General features: G+C 38.9%; 1 protein-coding gene across 18 annotated transcripts in view; it reads left to right on the forward strand.

Annotated features, from left to right (window-relative positions):
- The first annotated feature begins 73 nt into the window (after positions 1 to 73).
- The window catches only part of ablim1a (actin binding LIM protein 1a), a 39,085-nt gene continuing 18,191 nt past the window's right edge, over positions 74 to 20,967 (forward strand). For 16 of the 18 annotated variants that reach the window (XR_004577899.2, XR_008301446.1, XR_008301443.1 and 13 more), the window contains exons 1-4: positions 74 to 3,591; positions 14,963 to 15,097; positions 19,056 to 19,239; positions 19,460 to 19,572. Coding sequence is in view for 2 of the 18 variants with exons in the window: in XM_026939432.3 (XP_026795233.2) it covers positions 3,504 to 3,591; positions 14,963 to 15,097; positions 19,056 to 19,239; positions 19,460 to 19,572 (520 nt within the window). In the remaining 16 variants the exon portion in view is untranslated. Of the gene's footprint in view, positions 3,592 to 11,557; positions 11,609 to 11,707; positions 11,776 to 14,962; positions 15,098 to 19,055; positions 19,240 to 19,459; positions 19,573 to 20,967 lie in introns of those variants that run through there. The other 2 variants (XR_008301440.1, XR_008301441.1) reach the window with 2 other exon arrangements.

Raw genomic sequence — 20,967 nt, forward strand, 5'->3', positions numbered from 1 at the left:
AATATTTCTTTTATTCTCTTAGCTAATTTATTGCTTATCTGAACAAGCTATCCATAAGCCACCTTTATGGCTCAGCTATCCATAAGCCACCTTTATGGCCTTTCAACGTTTTGCAGTTCCCTTTGTCCAATTATGTCTACCTCTTTCAGAAAGCTATAGCTTAGGTATCTTGTCAAATTGTTTTTTCCTTTGGCATTTCCAACCCGGATTATTATCTGGGGGGGGGGGGGAAGACTACAAATGTCTACCATATTTGTAGCACTTCTGGAGCACAGTACGAGAAACAAGACACTAGTAAAAATGTAACTGTGTTTCTGTGAACCCTCTCCCATGCGTGCAGTGCCCTATGCGCAGGCTCAACAGGGCACCCACAATGCCGTTGTGTAGCCAGGCAGATGGCTTGCTCAATGAGACTAGGAGATCCTGCTCCACTTGCCCCCTTACCATCCTGATGGTTGAGAAACTCAACAATGTTGTCTGACAAGAAAAACAAACCTCAGTTGTTTGATGTACCTTACTCCAGGGGCCACATCCCCAGTACCTCTGTGGTACCAGACAGCTCTCCAGGCAATGAGGGAATAATCTCTGGTGACCGTGTCAGTCCACTGGGGAACTGCACCCAGCTGAACTCCTTGTATTAAAAATGCCTTGAAATGCTAGTGGGATACTGTTTTCAGCTGCCTTGACTCCAGCTGCAAGCTTATGACCCATCTCCGGAATACCCACAATTCTAGCAAGCCTAGGCATCTGTTGTCAGCGGTGCATGCATAGCCACCTCAAGGTGGGTTAATGAGGTGGCTAACGTTAATAGAGACTCCAGCTTCAGGCCAATGACCCGTCACCTGCTTGTTGTGAGGGAGCTCTTTTCTGAGGCACTGTTGACACCTTGTATTAACATTGTCTCAAGTGATCCCATCGCAAGTGGACATCTGAGATGCATAGCTGTTCACACCTGGCATTATGGATGTTTGACCCCATTCACAACTAAGTGCTGTCCACCGATGATCATATCACCCAGGACGCATATTAATGCCAGGTGTGAACAGGGCATGAGATCCCAATTTGAGAGGATGGATGTGTTTTCTCTGGCTTGCTCCTTGGTGAGAACATGCACGAGCAGGTCATCCATATATGGAAGTATCCTGATACTAGTGAGAAACAGAGGAAACAGTCACCTGTATGCCCCATGTGACTTTGAATTGGAATGCCTTGGTCCTTGGTGAGAGAACATGCAGAATTAGGCCGTCCAGATATGGCAGTATCCTGATGCCAGTGGCGATCAGAGGAAACAAGGTCACCTGTATGCACCTTGTGGAAAAATAGGATTTATATTGGAATGCATGACATTGGAAAGTGCTGCACAGATAAACCAGTCCAGCTACACAGCCTGAACACCTGGCACTCAAAGCATATGAAATGGGAGGGTCTTCAGGACCCAATTCAAGTTGAACTTGGACCACACCCTGTTTTGAACTTCAGAAGTAACTCCTTGCTGTTGGAGCACAGGTTCCCAGTCCTGTTTCTGGAGACCCCCCTTCCCTGCATATTTTAGTGTTCACCCTGCTCTAACACACCCACTTCAACTCCAGAAGGGCTGTTAATTAGCTGATTAGTTGAATCAGATGTGTAGGGAAAACACTATAAAGCAAATGACAGGGAATACTCCAGGACCAGGGTTGGGAATGTTTGTTAAATGTTGCCAGTATCAAACATGGCAAAATAAAAGTAGAATGAGGCAAAAGTTTAAAAACTAGAAACAAGAAATGTATCTACTCTTTTTTTATCACCTTTCAAAGAACCTTTAAAATAAATCACCATGAGGGAAGATTAAAATCAGGTTTTGGTGGAAATGGGCTTCCAAAGCTGGGGGGTAAGGATTACTTGCCTAAGTCAGAAGTCAAGCTTTAATGATGAAAACTGATGATCAAGTATGCAGAGTACTTGTGCAAGCAGGTATTTGAATGATGCTAATGTGATGCAGCCACTTAAATAATACATTGCAAAGGGTCCATCTTGTCTGCTTGACATTGGAACTGAGGTCTTTGATGGAAATAATGGATAATTAAGCAGATGAATGGAGACAGTGGATGGAAATGGAATGGAAATAAACAATGAGCACAGTTTTAAGTGTCTGTTATTCTCTCACTATTTCACATACAAGTAAACAGTTAAAAGGTCTAGATTTTGATTTTATGTGTGGCATTTGCATTTGGAATCTGTTCTTGTTAACTCTCAATATCAAGTCCAAAGGGCTGTGACTGCCAGTGAAACAAGTCATCGTTAGGTTGAAAATCAAAACAAGTCCATCAGAGAGATAGGAAAAACTTTAGGTCTGACTGAATTTGGTACTGTTTGGTACACTCTTATAAAGAAAGAGCACATTGGTGAGCTTAGGAATGCCAAAAGGCCCAGAAGACCACAGAAAACAACTGTGGTAGAAAAACAAAAGCCCTTTCACAATAGTTGGCCAAATCAAGAACACCCTCAAGGAGGTACGCCTATCTGTGTCATCAAAAGTCAACAATCAAGAGAAGATTTCACCAGAGTAAATGCAGAGGGTTTACCACAAGATGTTTGGTAAGCCTCAAAAACAGGAAGACCAGATTACTGGAACTGGTTCCATTGTATTTATTGATGAAGTGACTGCTGACAAAAGCAGCAGGATGAATTCTGAAGTGTATAGAGCTATATTATCTGCTCAGATTCAGCCAGATGCTTCAAAACTCATTGGATGGTTCTTCATAGTGCAGATGGACAATGACTCACAGCATACTTCGAAAGCAACCCAAGACTTTTTTTTTTTTAAGGCAAATAAGTGGAATGTTCTGCAATGGCCAAGTCAGTCAACTGACCTGAATCCAATTGAGCATGCATTTGACTTGCTTAAGGCAAAATGCCCCCAAGAACAAGCTGCAGCTGCAGTAAAAGCCAGACAAAGCATCACAAAAAAAATAAAAAAACAGCATCTGGTGATGTCTATGGGTTCCAGACATCAGGCAGTCATTGACTGCCAAGGATTTGCAACCAAGAATTAAAAATGACAATTTAATTTATGATTGTTCGTTTGTCCAATTACTTTTGGTTCCTTAAAAGGTGGTGGACCACATATAAGAAAATAACATGTCCAAATATTTATTCGACGAATGAATTCAAATACTGATCCTGATTTGGTTTTGCAATTGCCCTGTTTCTTACTGAGCATCCTTTATGTGTGTATGGAGGTGGGTCAATAGCCTAGCATTAGCAGTGTTCTTCCTGTAAAAGCCCCACCCTTCCTCTGCACCAGCCTGCTCTTCACTACCTGTACCTTTCTGCCACTAGAACACACACAGCAAGGACGCTCCATCTCAGCACTTTTCTGAGTGTGTTTGTACCTCTGAGCGTGCGTGTGTGTGTGTGTGCGTGGCTGAATTATTGATGAGTACGGATGCTCAGAATGTCCTGCCAAGGCCATCCTGGGAGTGTGTGAGTAGGAGCGAGCGAGTGTTTATGTCTCGGCAAAGATGGGTGAAAGGAGTGCAGTGCAGCAGCCTGCTTACGATGGATTGTGCAACTACGCCCAAAAAATCACCTCGTGCTTTGGACTTGATGGTAAGGCTTCTGGGAAAAGCTGTGAATGTGTGTATGAGAGCCTGACCTTGACAGGCACATGTGTGTATGTCTCGGTTTTTTGGTGTGTGTGTGTGTATTCCCTGTTGTTTGGGAGCTGTCCCCAAATCTCTGCAGTTGGATTGATGCTAGCTGATTGAATGGAAGTCTCGAGTGAGCTGAGGTTAAATGAGCACTCATAAGGGCTTTGTCCTCATCGTCATTCTTGAAGTGTTAACTGTTTTTGATAGTGCTAAGCTAATATTAGTGCCAACTGGAGCATATAGCACAGAAGTGATGCCTAGTTTATCAGTCTGCCATGTGATGGAAAATTATAAAAGACGAATGAACGTAGCATCCCCAGTGAACCTCGTTTCCTCTCCTCGTTGCTCCCTAAGGACAGTTAATGTAGTGGAACAGCATGAGAAACAACACCAACTCCACTATTTTTATTCATATTACAAATACTAGCTACTGAAATACAGATATTGGGCCTCATTTATCAAACTGGATACAAATGTATTTTCATAAATCGTTTGCAGGAGCATAAGCATACTGTGGTTTTCATGAAATCCAGTTAGTTCTGAAAAATGTTTGCATCCTACAAGAGCTCCTATATTTGACCAAGTTTATGTGTAAGGAGTCCAGCATTAATGTGAACTTCCATTGATCGGCTTCCGATTGTTTAAATGGTGATGAGTTTCTGCAAATTTATATACTGGTTATGCTGCATATTTATTTCAATTACACATAAGAATTAAGTGAAAATTTTGTGGAACTCATTTCTTATTAACGACTTATGACATTACAACAAATAAGTCTAACCAATGATTTAGGACAAAAGAAATGCCGTATAACAAAAGGAGGACTTAGTGTGTGTGTGTGTGTGTGTGTGTCTGGTAGCCGACACGCTGCAATGGCTGAGCCGTATTCCTGGAAGTTTTAGTGCATGTGCTTGCACCATTTAGTTGTCATTTTGTCATTTTCAGCTCTCTCTGAGCTTTGCCTTTTATGGAGTTTTGTGAGCACCATGAAATAAAACAATTGTTATGCCATGAATGTGATTAATTTACAGCTGATTGAAATTACTGTACTCTACTACTCTAACACTAGTTCTGGCTGCAATTCAAATCACAGGTTTTTATTAATGTGCTTATTCTAATACCTTACCATTTCTATACTAACTCATTCACAGGGACTTGTATGGTGGACGCTCCATATATAATATAAGCCTAAACAAATACACATTTTAAAAAAACCCTATGAACTTTGATATGGTGAAGATTTGGACATTATTTGGACATTTATTTAAGGATTTATTTATGGAAGGAGTCTCCAGTGTCAGTGCTTGGTAACAGTTGGGAGATTGCATTATGAACGCATTCGGGTTTCTTGGGTCTATGACAAGTGTTTTTTTTTTTGTCTCATTAACTTCAAGAGAGAGGAAGAAAAGAGAGGCTGCTGAGGTAACAACCATCTATAGCTGCTACAGCACAAGTGATAAGGAACTAACTTGTCATATAGACGTTCCACAGCATTAAAAAGCATGATGTGTCAGTCAGGAAAGCAGCAAGGGTCATATGGTTGTTTGTGGATGAGGAGGACCAGAGCCTCATGGGAAAAGAGGTAAAGGGCTTTAAGTGCTTGGAAGAGTTCCAAGAAGCCATTGTCCAAACAATGGTGAAACTGGTAATGAGACGAAGGACATAGACATGGAAGAAAGGCGTGGTGCAACTGTTCATGGCCATATCTACTGCATTCCTCTGATGCATCAACCCACACGTAATGGTCAGAAGTGCAGACCAAAACATTAATGCTTATATCTTCAGTAGTGGATGGCTGCTTAATGTGTTTAGCCTTGTACATGTAATTGTGTTTCTAAATCAGATCCGGAAGTAGTTATGTTGCACTAAAAAGAGATTGCTCCGAAAATACTCAGAGAGCTTTGTCTTATGTTGCATCAAAATTCTTAGAAAGCAGAAAATGTACTCCTACACTTAGGTATAAGAATAAACGCAATGCACAAAGCTTCTTAAGCCTTAAAAAGTACTCTTAAATAGGTGAGTATGTAGGACATCCACTAACATCCACGCTCGTCAAGATGTGTAACAGTTTATTGCTGATCCCCTAAAGATGTTATACTTTTTTTATATAATAGAATTAATTTGTATTAAATATCCCCAGCAACACTACAAGAAACAATGTAGTAATGGGTGATTGAGGCCAACTATTTGGGACATGCCTCATGTGGTCATCTGGCTGCTCTGCTCATTTGATCTCGAGTAAAATGGCAGGATATAATTGAGAATGTGTGGATTGTGAATATAAAAAAACACTCATTTCGGTTAAAGAGTGCTTCGGTTCTTAAACAGTTACTCAGCATTTACTCACATGTTAACCACGTAATCATATTATGGTATTATGTGCATTAGCTGTTATACTTTCAGACGCAGTGGGTCCTGGGCTGTCTCTGTGCCCATCATGGTGTCTCTGCTGGAGTGTCTGATGGCAGAATGGATAATTTCAGCCATGAGCAACTTGTGGCAAAACTGATATCCATTTTATGCACTGTTTGTAATACAGTTTTATGTGTAAATAATAGACTTTCATTTGTCTGTATTCTGAGAAGGTACCATGTTTCCTTGCACTCCTCTGGTAGTGCACAAAATAGCTGGATATAAGGCATTAGTTGGCTCTATTATATCCTGGAAATCTGTTTTCTTATCCCGACTAGTGAGGTTGAACCCAAATCCAAAGCACCTATACAGTTTAAGACTGTCAGCTCATACTACAGAAATTGGGTGCGGTTGATTGGCTTACTTTATTGCTAAAGATTTACTCCTAGGGTGAACTCCTGTTCCTCTCTATGAGTCAATCTGAGAACATTTATAACACAATGTTACTCCCAGCTTTTAAGTATGAATTATTTAAAGAGTAATTCTCAGAAATACTGGCCTAGCTCTGACCTTGTCATGATAAGTAAAAAGAAAACTGATAAAAAATCGAAACAAGGATTGGCAATTGTCCTAGAGCCAGAATAAGGGTGGTGTGTGGAGAGTTTTTACAGTATCACAGTGATCAAGCCTGGGCAATACTGCTGTGTCAGCATTATCTGATCACATCCTTGGAGATAATCATAGAGATCTCAGCTGTAATTCTCTTAGGGGAAGGTTAAAGAGCTCAAGATGCAGCCTCAGGGGCACTAAAACAGTACACTCTGTCTGGCCATCTGCTCTAGATGAAGTTTATAGATCTCACTCTGGGTCTAGTCCTCTGTCCTTCCTGGCAGAGCTCTGATGGTGACATCCGATAGACAGTCTATCTTGGAACGTAGGATTATTATTATTTTTTTTTTAAAGTGGATATTTGATCCTGACCCTGGGTTCTCTCTGCGTTCATGTGGGTTGCCTCCAGGTTCTCCGGTTTCCTCCCACCTCCCAAAAAAATGCTGGTGGATGTATTGGCTATGCTAAATAGTCCCTGTATGTGATAAAGGTGCAAATTCATTTGTCGATCATGCCCTTGCATACCATCCTGGGTGTATTCTTGCCTCACACCGACGGTTCTAAGGATAGATAACATATCTGTCTGCAGGTATGGTGAGGAATGGTTTCAAACACTTGGCTCAACTTCTTGAGTGTGTTATTTATGCAAAGTTGCCAAGTCTCAGCAAAATTTCCATCCTGACTACTTCTCAAAAACCACACAAAAAGACTGGAAACTAGCTCAAAAAGTTTGGGCATTGTAAAAGGGAGACATAGTTTTTTTTTTCTCTCTTTCTCTCAGTCTTTGCACCATGGTGTGCACGCATTTCTGATTTGCAGTGTCTGCAATACACATTTTTATCATCGCCTGGTACAAGATCATCTTTTCCCTCTCCTGATCTTTATGATTATATCTTACAACAGAAATGGTTCTGTACATCATAGTTACACTATCTGCACTTACAATTTCCCTTTGTTTGCCATAGCCTATGCTTGTGAAATTTGATTTGATTTAATTCCAATTATTTGCTTTAAAACAAGAACTTGATGGCCATGGACTATCCCAATTTGGCCTAAAACCACAACCCTGGCAACCTTGTGTTCATGCATGATCTACCAAGTCAGACAGTTCATCCACCAATCCTCTGCCTGCAATTAGCTTTCAGTATGGTGCCCAGGTTTTTGTGCTGAGTACAGCATATACTCTTCAGCTCTTTGGCTGGGTTTCTCTATCTCTGGCTCCATCTTCATCCCTCTCTGCCAACTTTATTTTGATCGATGATTCTCTGCACTTTACTCTAGTTGGTATTGCTGTAGTCTGCATTTTATTCCCTTTTTTTGCTGATGGAGCTGTGCGTTATATGTCTTTTGTACCTTGTTTACAAGGGGTACAATTACATGCAGCCTTCTCTGCCATTAATGATCTGATTATTAGCTCCATTTGAAAAAAAAAATCTCAAATACACCTAATCAGAACAAAGTAAACCCATTGAGGCCAATATGAATTAAACTTCTGTATGATTTAGAGATTTATTTGTATAGTCTGTGGTAATGGAAGAATAATCGGCAGGTAGACCTTTGAATCTGATTGGAATGGAATTGGAGGAGTTACTGTTACCACCCTGAAGTGAATTATTCCTGAAGTGTGTTATTCCTCTTATACCACAGCAATTTGCCAACTATTACATTTATTTATTTCTTAAAGAACATATCATGACATGTCATACTTTTTATTTGTTTGCAGTTACATTTAATGTTGTGGAATGGCTGCGAAACAAGTTAATTCCTGTTATCACTTTATCACTTTCAACAGTTGCTCCCTCACAAACCTTTCTCTTTTTCTCTCTCTTGAAGTTAATAAGACAAAAACCTATGTTATCGAGAAACCAGAAAGAACAAATGCCTCTGTCCTGAAGACTTTCCTGGGGTGGAAAACTTAGTTGTAGCTTTACTGCTGACAAGATGATAACACTGACACACCTAGGGCTATCTTTAATAGTCAGTCTACCTGTTCAGTCACCCGAGAATCCACAGGGATCCCAAATGGGAACAGGATGAACTTTCAAAACTCTACTCAGACAGTAATATGGTAACAATGACACTAAATGCCTCTCCTTGCCAGCTAAGTATAAAATCAGTTCAAATTTACTCATCCATCTTCAGTAACCACAGTGAATCCAGAGGTCATAACGGGAAACAGTGGGCGTGAGACAGGAATTCCACCTGTCTGCGATGCCAGTGCTTCTCAGAGACCCATGCATACACTTATCCACAACTAGGGACAATTTAGAGTAGCTGATCCACCTCTGGCATGTTTTTGGGGGTCGGAGGAAAACAGCAAACCCTTGGAAACCCTTGCAGACACAAGCAGAACATGCGAAACACTACACAGTCACAAGTTCAGGGTCAAACCAGGGACTCTGGTATTGTGAGGCAACAATGCCACCATGCCATTTGGTTTGAATTACACTTACTAATTCATGTGGATTGTTGAACCTCATTGTATTGCATGTAAACGTGGTGGTCCATGGTGGTGGTACCCCCATCAATCCATTGCCCCCTTGGGGATTAGAGTTCAAGACCACCCAAAAACATATAAACCAACACTGGAATGCTTTATTTATGCCAGTATTGGAGTGGCTTACCATTACCATGTGTGTTTTCAGATATTTGAGTTTGTGTTCCAGAAAAATAGCTTCTTTATTTTGAACTATTGATTTGTACTACAACAGCCTATTTTCGCTTGCTGAATTCTTCTTGCATATACAACAACGGTTAATCATTTTAACATCATTGCTCAGTGCCCCTGCATTATTACTGTTTACTCTGCAATGGGCTCAAGGAGATTACGAAAGTGAATTTAACAGGCGCCAACCAGAGATTAGCTGTTATTAACAGGATAGAAGTGATTAATTATACTGTTTGGTATACAGTATAAGAGGTGCTTATGAAAGAGCAAGTTATATAACCTTGTAATCAGTGTGCAGGAGATAAACCACCCCCATGTTTAAGAAGTAAAAATAATTGAGGCCCACAAATCATGACATACCAATATTACATTTTCAATTTTATTCATCCGGCAATGGTTCAAGTTGCTGTAGAAATCTCTAGATTTCTTGTGGTCCTTATCTGAGGTCTGTCCTGTGAACAATCACATCACGAATTGCGACTTGTCACAAGTTACTTAATTATCCTAAAGTTTTGGTTAAACCACATTGTGTACAAAAACAGTATTATTCCCCTTCTTCACTTGCTGCTTTTTTTTAACAAATATATATGAAGTACATTAGCTACTCTCTATCCAAAGGCACAAATGATGCAATCGCTTAGAAGCATTGAGTTCTGTGAAGTGCTGAGGGTGAGAAAGTTGAAGTAGTGATTCAGCTAATGGAATAGTTTTGGAGTTCCCGAAACCATACTTCAAAATGCACAAAGTGCATCCATGTTATGTAAACAGCGATGAATCATAATTATTCAATTATTCATTGCTGTGTAATTATTTAAGGCAAAAAAAATACAAATGTTGTTGATTAACCTTGTGAGATATAAAGGATTTAGCATAGAACATGACCTTCTTTAAAAGACAGGGCATTTTCCTTTTCAGCCATAGCTGAAATGGTATTGTAATGCAAAAAAATAAATAAATAAATAAATCAGCCAGAAAATCTACACAGTATGTAATGGCAATGGTGACTTGATTGGTCTTCTATATTGACCTTCAGAAAATAAGCTACCTAGCTAAGAGTAAAACCTACACGATTGACTTTAATGGCCCAATACATAAACCATAACCCATCCCTTTATAAGGTATTACAATGATAATTTAAGGAAGTATACATACAAACACACTTACTGCTATCCATAAATCACCCAAATGCATCTACTGTCATGTGTAATATTCATATGAACAGATCTTATAACCCAAATTATTAGTAATCTGCAAATACTGTATAATACTTACCTTCAGATATTCAGATATTCTGTTGTGTTTGTGTATGGAGCTTGGAAGCTGACAGAAGTATTTGAATATGAACTTTACATATTAAATTCCTTTTTCTGTTGTGTATTTAATAAATGTACATTTTTTTCCTTTGTTTTGAACTTGCTAGGGGTAAGATTTGTCTTTAAAAACAAAATTTGAAGTTATGGGTTATGGCTTTGAGAAAGAAAAACAGAACCCTAAATATAAATATGAAAAAAATTCAGATCTCAGAAATGCAGATTTTATGTAAACTAGGCCAAAAGTGAAGCATCTGGGATTCCCATGAGAAAAAGTAGAGCATTCAGAGTGGTCAAACAAATAATAAAAGTTGTAATGTTAATAATCGATCCTTAGTATATGATCAGCGTAAATATTTAAGTAACCTTCTAGATAGTTGGGCTAGGCCAAAGTTAGCTGCTTAGTAAGAATATAGCTGTGTCAGGTGAACATAAAAACTTGGATAGATGCATTTACTTAAATCTTCTCCACATTTCTTCAGAGACTCTGAAAGTGTCTACTTTTCAACTTTGGCCTAATTTACATAAAATCCTTTTAAAATACTTTTGAGAATTGATTTTTCTTTCTTTTTTTTCTTTTTTTTGAGATTTGTATTTAGGGTTCTGATTTTTTTAAAATCTCAAAACCCCTCATTTCAAATGATATATGTTTAAAGGCAAACCTAGCAAATTCAAAACAAAGAAAAAAACATTGCCAAGATGTAAACTGATTAGATACACTACAGAAAAAAAAATAATGTGACCTTATATAATTACATATATATAAAAAAATCATATTCAAATTTTTATGTCAGTTTCTAAGCTCCATATGTGTGTGCCCTTTAAGAGGAGTGTATCCGTGTAGCATATTCTGGTCTTGTCACATGGCAGCCCCTGCAACCCCGATACTGCAGCGAGAGATGGGTGAGCCTACAGTGGGATGAGAGAGAGAAAGAGAGAGCGAGGGGGAGGGGATGGATGGATGGAGGGAGGGAGAATGGGAAGAGGAGGAGGAGAAGAGAGAGAGAGAGAGAGAAAGAAGCACAGGGAGTCAGGGAGTATGCACATTGCATTTATGCCCACTGTCTCGTTCATGCATACCTGATTCGCATCTTTTATTTCCTTTTCATTTCTTTTAATTTCTATTCTCACGACAGCTGAAGCATCAGGACGGATTAACACTCAGGCTTCATCTCACCGCTGATGGTCATGGTCAAGAAGAAAGGTGATGTGTGTGTGTGTGTGTGTGTGGTGTATGTAATGTGTGTGTGTTTATCAGACAGCACTCTGACTGTCATGAAGTCTTTATACAGCTGTTTTATATGTTGCCACTTTATTCACTTCAAATGAAACACCTAGATGATAGGTTTGTTCTGGATCTTTGGAGTGATGGTTAAAAAGACGGCACACTTCACAAGCAGTTAGATGTGATGGTCAGTGATACTGCAGTGCTGCTTCATGTCTTTAAAATAGATATTATTTCCAAAAAATTGCAAACAACAGCACAATTTTCACTGAGTCATTTATGTCATTTGATTCTGAATCATTTTAAGTTTGCATGGTGTTGTGTCAGATTGAGCTCCAGTGATATAAAATCATTTAACTTCAACGGTCTAATAATAAGCAATCATGACCGACTGATTGATTAAAGCAATTTTAGAGACTGCTATAAATCCTGCCGCCTGCCATTGCTGCGTTGCAGTGCTGCGGTTTTAAATGGGACGCACACTCATGGGGTGGCCCGCAGCCGTAACCATGGAAACACACCCTCCTTAGAGGTGCAGTCCATTGTCGGCTGTCCTGTGACGGCCTCTTTTAGACAAAAGCGGCTCTTTGAACACCTCGTTGACACACACCCGATAAAACACACAGCCTGTCTGAGTGTGTTGGTTGAAAAGCTTGGATTGAATAGATGCGGCTCTGTGAAGATGACTCACTGAGGTTCTGCAGGTGATGGATGGAAATAGGAGCATGACAGGAGCAAAGTTCTGCTTATGTCATGCTTTTTGGTCTAGATTTCTATTTCGTCATGTTTTAAATGAAGGTGGACTGATTAATGTCTCAGATCTCCTTCTCTCTCTCTCTCTCTCTCTCTCTCTCTCTCATTCTCTCTTACATCTATAAATTTAGAAATGTAAGTATTTATGTTATGTTTCTGTACCAGACCCAACCAAGCCACCAAACCCAATAAACTACACTAATATTCCTGGATACTAAAAATAATATCCATTTCTTCACTTCATTTTTATTTCCTGGAATCATCATGCATGTAGTTAAGGAATAAAATATGACATTATGCTATTATTGCAGGTACAAAAAGTCGTTTCTTCACCAGCCTCTCTTTTTTTTCTCTCTCTCTTGAAGTTAATCACTTACACTGAACAATGACTCCTGACACTGAAACTGGAGACTCCTTACAGAAAACCTCACCATATCAATGAAAATATGATTTCTTTGATAAATAATGGTTTGTTTATATTTTAATAGGCTCTTCCATACAGGTCCCCATGTTAGATGTTACTACAGAAATGATAAAATATGAGAAATATTAATATACACCTGTGATTGCAATTGCAGCTGGAAGTACTTTTAGAGCTCCTGACCAATCAGATTTGAGAACTGAACAGCGCTGTGATATAAAATATTCTTAGGACAATTAATAATATATCTGGCCATGTGATGTAATAGGCCCTGAGAGGGACTTAATAATGCTCATGCTGAATATTTCCGATATGGTTATTTTTGTGAATGGTAGTTTAAAAGCCGATGTTGTCTTCCTATTTTACAATGATTGAAGGTTAAAGCTCTATAATGTATAATGTCTACCTTGGAGTTGATTTTATGCTATTCTTAGCTAATATCATCCCATTTTTACCAAACATAGAGATATCAAGTTAATGGAGTCCTATAATGTGCAGTAGTAATATTATATTTCATATACTGTAACTGTAGTCATTTTCATAATCTCTTGCTATGTGCTAATGGATTTGGATGAGCATTAAATTGCACACTGTGTCTGGCAGAGAGAGATAGGGTCACGTCCTCTTGTTATGCTCCACGCTGAGGCTTTGTTTGGGCTGAGACGGCATGGGACGGGGTGGGGGGTGTGGCTCACGACGGGGAAATGAATGTGCTGATGAATATTTATGAACAGAGGCTTCAAAGGCCATGTTATGTTAGCGTGCTGATGAATAGGGTATCCTTGAGAACATACACAAAGGTCATGAACCACTTTGTTGAATTATGTGTGTATGTGCATGGGGTCAATGTCAAATACTTCAAATATATAGGTGTTAAAATACATTGTTATTTGGAGCCTGCCTGTGCAGCAGTGAAATCTGTCCCTGGGGGATCAGAGATGGTTGTCACTGGTTCCTGTTGCAGAACCGACATTTCTTTGTTACATTTATGGCATTTGGCAGACGCCCTTATCCAGAGCGACTTACAGTTATCTCATTTATACAACTGAGCAGTTGAGGCCTCAAGGGCCCAGCAGTGGTATCTTGGTAATGCTGGGATTTGAACTCTCAACCTTCTGATCAGAAGTGCAGCACCTTAACCACAGAGCTACTACTTCCCTTCAACCACTTTGTTGATTGCTATATTATGTTAGAGAGGTTTAAGGTCATTCAGGTTTCTCTTTATTGTAATCCATTTTTTGTTGTGAAGATGCTGTACCTAGGCAGTGCTTTAAATGGTTAGATCTGCTCATTTAGTCTTTATGTGTACTTCAAGGTAAATCAAGGCTGGCACCTTTGGACATTCTTGGATTTATATACATTTGTGTGTGTGGAAAATGAAGAAATCATTCTTGAAACAATACTGACTTCAGTTTGATATAACCATGTAAGCATCCTGATTTACAACAGATACATCTTTAGATTATGTTTTGTCTATTAGTACCATGAAATTCCTTTCCAAGTTGAATCTGAATTTTAGCTTCTTGATGAGATTTAGTATTTAAATCTTATTGGAGCTATAATTTTATACTTATACTAACAGAGAAAGGATTTGAATTTCATAAAATGCTTTTTAAGCAAAGGAAATTACTAAGGGCCAATTTCATAATTTAATCATAAACTTTAATTATTATTATTATTATTATTATTATTATTATTATTTTACATACTCAAGAGATTGTTTTCATGTGATATTTCTACAATTCTCCTTGGATCCACATACATTTCTGAAGAGTTTCCTATTTACTGCATATTGTCATTACATAGTGTATGACAAAGGCATTTTAGAGCATATGTACTTGTTTATAGAATATGTATTTGTCTGTTATTTGCAAATGGTTTGGTGATCCTTGAGGACTCCACAATTTCAAAAGCATCCATTTTAGGACTTTATCAGGCTTGTCAAGACAGGACTAAACACATGCTAACATGACTTTTCTGTGTTTTAAACAGTGACCCACACACACGACGCTCAGCCCCGCCAGGAGAAACCTTCCATCCAGTGCTATAAGTGTGGCGAGCCATGCAAGGGCGAGGTGTTACGAGTGCAGAACAAGCACTTCCATATCAAATGCTTTACATGCAAAGGTCAGTGACTCAGGAATTACAGAGATCTATGATCCACCCTTCCAGACCATTTTTCCCCTTCAAGTGTGCTCACTTGCTTTCACAAACATAATGACTGTGATTGTGAACATGACTCGTATTTTGCAAACCACTCAAAAAAGAGCAGGTCTTGCAAAAAACACGATTTCCATTAACCCGGGACAGAATATACTATTATGAGCGGTGACGCCTTTGTGTAGAACATGTCTGTAATACTGGGAATCTAAAGTTAATGTATTCCTTGGTGTCTGAGGCTTCCTGAGATGAAAGACAGTTTGTACGCAGAGGACTGGCAAAGTGCAGCTTTGCCAAAATCATTTATGCATGCAGTAAAGATAAAGTTAGTTCAGTTCCCTGAATTTGGACGATCTGATACTCTTATGATAGCAATCTGAATATATGCGTGTGTAGGCTCTCTTCATCTGCAGAAATGGATCACCGTGTACGTGATTCGGTATACGAAGCCTATAGCTCATTATCTCTGTACTACTTTCTTCCTTTCTTCTCTCTCTCTCGTCCTCTTTGGAGTCATGACTTTGTAAAATTCATTACGGCTGCTGAATATTGATTTAAAATGGTGACACATATCTTCTTCTTCTTCTTGTGTCTTCTTTTACCGGAATACAGTCTCATTATGCACACCAGGTAAGGATGTGGTAAATGTATTCATTGATTCATTTATCTTTAGTAACTGTTTTATCCTGGTCAGGGGCGGGGTGGAACCAAAGTCTATCCCGTGAGGTGGGAATACACATTGGTGGGTGTTCATCACAGGACACCATGCACACATACATTCACGCTTAGAGTCGCTAATCCATCAGGCATGTTTTGAAGGTGGGAGGAAACTGGAGAACCCGGAGGAAACCCTCAGAGATACATCAGGATGGCATTTAGGATGGAATTCTGTGGTGACAGCTATACTTTCCCCACAGAGTTTGACTCATGATCACACTATGGAGCAGTGACTCATGCTCATTTCCTGGGGAAAAAGGACAGCTGCTTGGGCTTCTTCCTCCTCCAGAAGACGTATGTCGTCTTGCTACAAGTCATGACAGTAACAGTTCTCTAGGGTTTCAGCAACATGATTAACACCTTATACGGTTCTACAGTGCCAAAGATCACAACCCAGACTTCCATCACATGTCACGCAATTGGTCCGATTCCTACGGTAAGCTTAGACAGCCCAGAGGCTCCAGGGCTCCTCTGGTACAGATACAAGCATGACATCTTCCCATGCATCTTTGGTATTTTTAGCCTCTTTCTAGAACGAACCACACAAATATAACTGACATCTTGCTCACTCTCACTCAGTTCCCTTGCTCACTCTCACTCAGCTGGGCTGGTAAGTTTGCCCACAGTCTTCATGATGGACACTTTGACTAGAAATCAATATCCACCTACACCTGCTTCCTACAATACTGTGTATACAGGAAAAACATAGTTTGTGGGTGAAACAAGAGCAGATTCTTTGGCTATTATAGTCATTTTCCTGCCCGTTTTCTGCCTAAAATCGTTATCTACCACTTCCTGCCCCAGCTATCTCTCCTCTATCATACGACAGCTACCTACAGGGGAGGATGAAGGCTAACACAAGCACATATTTTAAAAATTGCTGCTCATGCCGCATCACAGGGCAGTTTAACACACTCAGAGGAAAGTGCTATCTGCCCTCTTCCGCATACACAAGTTCACAGATGCCAATGCTTATCTAGTGTCGCTGTGATTGACAAGACAGAGAGAGAATGCCATCTCTCCCAACCAGAAAGCACGGCCATTTTTGCTCTCTTGGTTCCCAGCCACGGATGGATTCAAACTCGCAAACTCCATATGATATTCGCCATATTCGCGCTTTGAAGGTTTATGTTGCGCCACTCAGGAACCTCTAACCTCTATCTGATGGTTTGGTCTGGTGGAATGATGAATCGAATATGGGGGAAAAAACTCAGTTCCTGACTTAGCTGCTAATTGTCAACTTATGGCATTTATCAACACCCAGATGCAGTTACTAATTTATCCACAAGAGGTCCTTAATTTGAAGTTATTTGGTGCCATTTCCCAGTGTCAGTGTCTTTGTCAACAAAACATATGGTGGATTCTGAATGTCCAGCGTTCCACGAGAAATGTACAACAAGTACAAGTACAAATGTACAAGTATGGCCAGTATACAGGACCAGGTAAAAATGAGCTAAATATAGCACGGGAGATGAATGATGCTATTGTGAATGCTAGCAAATGTCAACAAGAGGTTATTGAAATTTATATGCAGTACATTTATTTTTATAACATTACACAGCTCTACAACCTGCATGGTCTGTTGTAGTCATATGAACAAGTCACTGATACCAATTTGAGTACACTGTGAGTAAAATTATGATATTAGACCTGTGTATTTTGGATATTTTAACCAATGAACTCTGCTCTAACTATTGATTTATTTTTAAAAGTGCCATTGCTAAGTAATGGATTTTAGTTGGTGTTTAGGGAAAAGAAAATGCATCTTTTAGTGTAAAAACTGACCATTTTAAAGGCTTAAAAATATCACTGGACCATGGCATTATGATTTCCCATGGAAATTCCCATTTCACCACACACATCATCCTACCTGTAAAGTTGTGTTGTTATAAATAGCTGTGGTATGACAACTAGTTATGTTGGGGTTAAAAAAAAAACTCAAAGTTATTCACTCAAATAGGTGTCACTACATGGCCTAGTCTGAGCACCTTGGCTTGATTAGCCCTATATAACATCATTAAATAAATTACAGCCTGTGCTGAGAGACTGTTACATTTACACACACACACACACACACAAACACTTCACATGTATGACTCACTAACTGTACTATATAAAGCACGTTGCAGCAGAGATGAAGCTCTTGTCCAAGTTAATGACTTCGGTTGATGAGGCTGGGTGCTGAATTTTGGCAACACTGAAGAATATTAGTCAAACCTATTTTTAAGAACAATGGCCTCTTTTTAAAGCAAACACAGTAGATGCTAAATAAGTTGTAACCTTGTGGGATAATAGAGAAGCAAAAAGATCAAGGATTTTGCCTCAAGGACTTTTCAAAGTCCATTGTACAGATTTATTTCTGTACTTGTTTATCTGAGAGGAGGGGAAAATGAATAATGTAACTGTTATTATTTTGTCTTCTTGAAAACATCTTGTAAATATCTTATGAAGCTTCTGAAGGACAATACTAAATGACAAAAAGATCTTTTAACAAAATAATAACAATTTACCCCGATCATCCTGTTCAAAAGTTTACACCCCCCGGCTCTTAATGTATTGTGTTGCCTTCTTGAGCATCAGTGAATGTTTGCACCTTTTGTAATAGTTGTGTACGAGTCCCTCAGTTGTCCACAGTGTTGCAAAGGGGTCAAATATGCAGAAGATACTGGAAAAGCAAAGAATGTGCAGGACCTGGAGGATTTTTCTGAAGAACAGTGGGCAGTTTAACTGCTCAGAACAAACAAGGGACTCATGAACAACTATCACAAAACATAAAAACAGTCACTGATCATCCAGGTAACAACACAGACAGTATTAAACAGTAAACTGTTGAACTGTTTCTTTTGTGTAAATTCAGTTATTATTGTGACTATATGTAAACATCTGTTATGTGAAATAGCTTATTCAGGGCAGTACTAATTAAAAACTAAATACAATTTTTATGATCTCTCTTATTTTTTTAAATTATTGACATTTTGCAGATTAATTTACATGTCTTTACTTGAGTTCACACGTGCAATTTCTTACATAAGCACATAAAAAACAAACATAAATTAAATGTATGTGATTTTTCCAAAAGCGTACATAACCTACACAAAAAATAGTGTAATTGTACAAACCCGACTGTACTTCAAATGACATGGAAGTGTACAGTATCTTAACAACATTTATGCCTTAATGTTGTGTGTTTGTGTGTTTTGTGTGTTAGTGTGTGGTTGCGACCTGGCACAGGGCGGATTCTTTATGAAAAATGGAGATTATCTGTGCACGCTGGACTATCAGCAGATCCACGGCACTCGCTGTAACACATGTGGCGAGTTTGTGGAGGGTGAGGTGGTCACTGCGCTGGGGAAAACCTACCACCCTTCCTGCTTCGTCTGCACCATCTGCAAGTAAGAGATAAGAAGCCAAATAATCATGACTATCAAAAATAATTAACTTTGTATGAATCTCATATTCATGTCAAACACAATATCCCTCATTGATTATCCAACAGCATGCCCAAAGTGTTTAATATTTAATGTTGTTTAAGGCCCATGAAACAAGTTACTTCCTGTTATCACTTACGTCATAACAGTCTTGTTTTTTGTCTATTTTGTTGTTTTCCCACAGAAGGCCGTTTCCTGCCGGAGACAGAGTGACGTTCAATGGAAAGGACTGCCTGTGTCAGTACTGTGCTGAGCCCATGTCCCCTGTCCCTTCCAAGGACATCACTGGACCTGGCAGTGAGTCTTCACTAAACACACTTCACACACTATACACGCTGCAAACCACACTCTATAGAGCTCATTACCTTTCACAACTTTCCATGTAGACCAAGATGCTTTACTCTTAAGAGTGAAGCTACTACACCCTTGGATTGGATTCTGCTTCACTTTTAACTCACGCTGGATAAAAGCCAAGGTTTCAGCAGAAAAAAAATGCACTTTGCATACATATATAGATTTATGGAAACCTCTAGTCATCCCCAAATCATCAGAAACAATCAGAAACAATTTGTTTGCACACAAACTTTACAGAACATGAAACACTTGCTAATTTTTAAAAGGCAAGATCTAGGAAAACATTTCATTTAGAGAAGCAAGAACTCGGACTGTTATTTAATTAAAAAAATATATGAAAACAGTGCTAGAATACTACGAAGGTAGACATTTGAGACGCCACATAAACTATAATTAAAGCACAGCGCTGTTGAATTCTCGATTCGGATTAGTCAGAAGGTGTCGATTAGTTTTCTAGAGCCTTCTAATACGATATACGATATATTTCTGTACAAACACGGGGACTTGTACAAAATTATTGATACGGTGATGTTTTCTGTGAGGAGATGTTTATTAAGCGTTTTTGGAAGGAGTCTCCAGTGTCAGGCTGTTCCATTTGGTTTTCGGCAATGGAAAAAGTCTTCAGGATGGGGGAGTTTGTACTTCGTGGTTTCTCCGTAACGTGACAAGCTGTGTTTTTCGTCTAATTATCTTCAAGAGATGAGAAAAAAGAGAGTCTGGTCAGGGAACGATTGTTTATAGCTGTTATAATGTAACAAGCACTAACGTCATTAAATATAACTATGAACAGATCAAAAGTATGACGTGTCATTCTTTAATTAACAGGAAGAACATAAAAATTGTAATCTTTGATATACAAATTGATATACATGTTGTTATTGAAGAAGAATCAACTTGAGACTAACTTTTGTCATTGAGTATTTTCCTGTAACAGCATTCCCCTTCTTTCTTCCTTACATATGATCTAACAGAGATTAACATTTATAGGCAGTGTCAATGCTTTGCGTGATTTTATTATTGGAATAGAATTATATTCGCAGCAGTGTTCTTTTTTTTTAACCTCTTTTTTACTTCTTTAATTGTTTGAAGCTAATGTGTGTTCATAGGAATTTAAATGAGTCTCCGATGGCTAATGGTTTGTTTGAGGTCACTGTCCTCACACCTCGTCTTGGTATGATGATTTATTATTTCCTGAGGAAATAATCAGCATTGATGGATTTGTTTTGATTTGTGAGTCCAAGAGTGAAGGAAGAGAACATAAGAGAATTTATTTTCGGGTTGAGCTGTATAGTCCTCCTGGACATATAGTTATAATGGTATAAGTAAGAAATAAAACAC

This window comes from Pangasianodon hypophthalmus, chromosome 3 (assembly GCF_027358585.1).
Source record: "Pangasianodon hypophthalmus isolate fPanHyp1 chromosome 3, fPanHyp1.pri, whole genome shotgun sequence".
Taxonomy (NCBI): Eukaryota; Metazoa; Chordata; class Actinopteri; order Siluriformes; family Pangasiidae; genus Pangasianodon; species Pangasianodon hypophthalmus.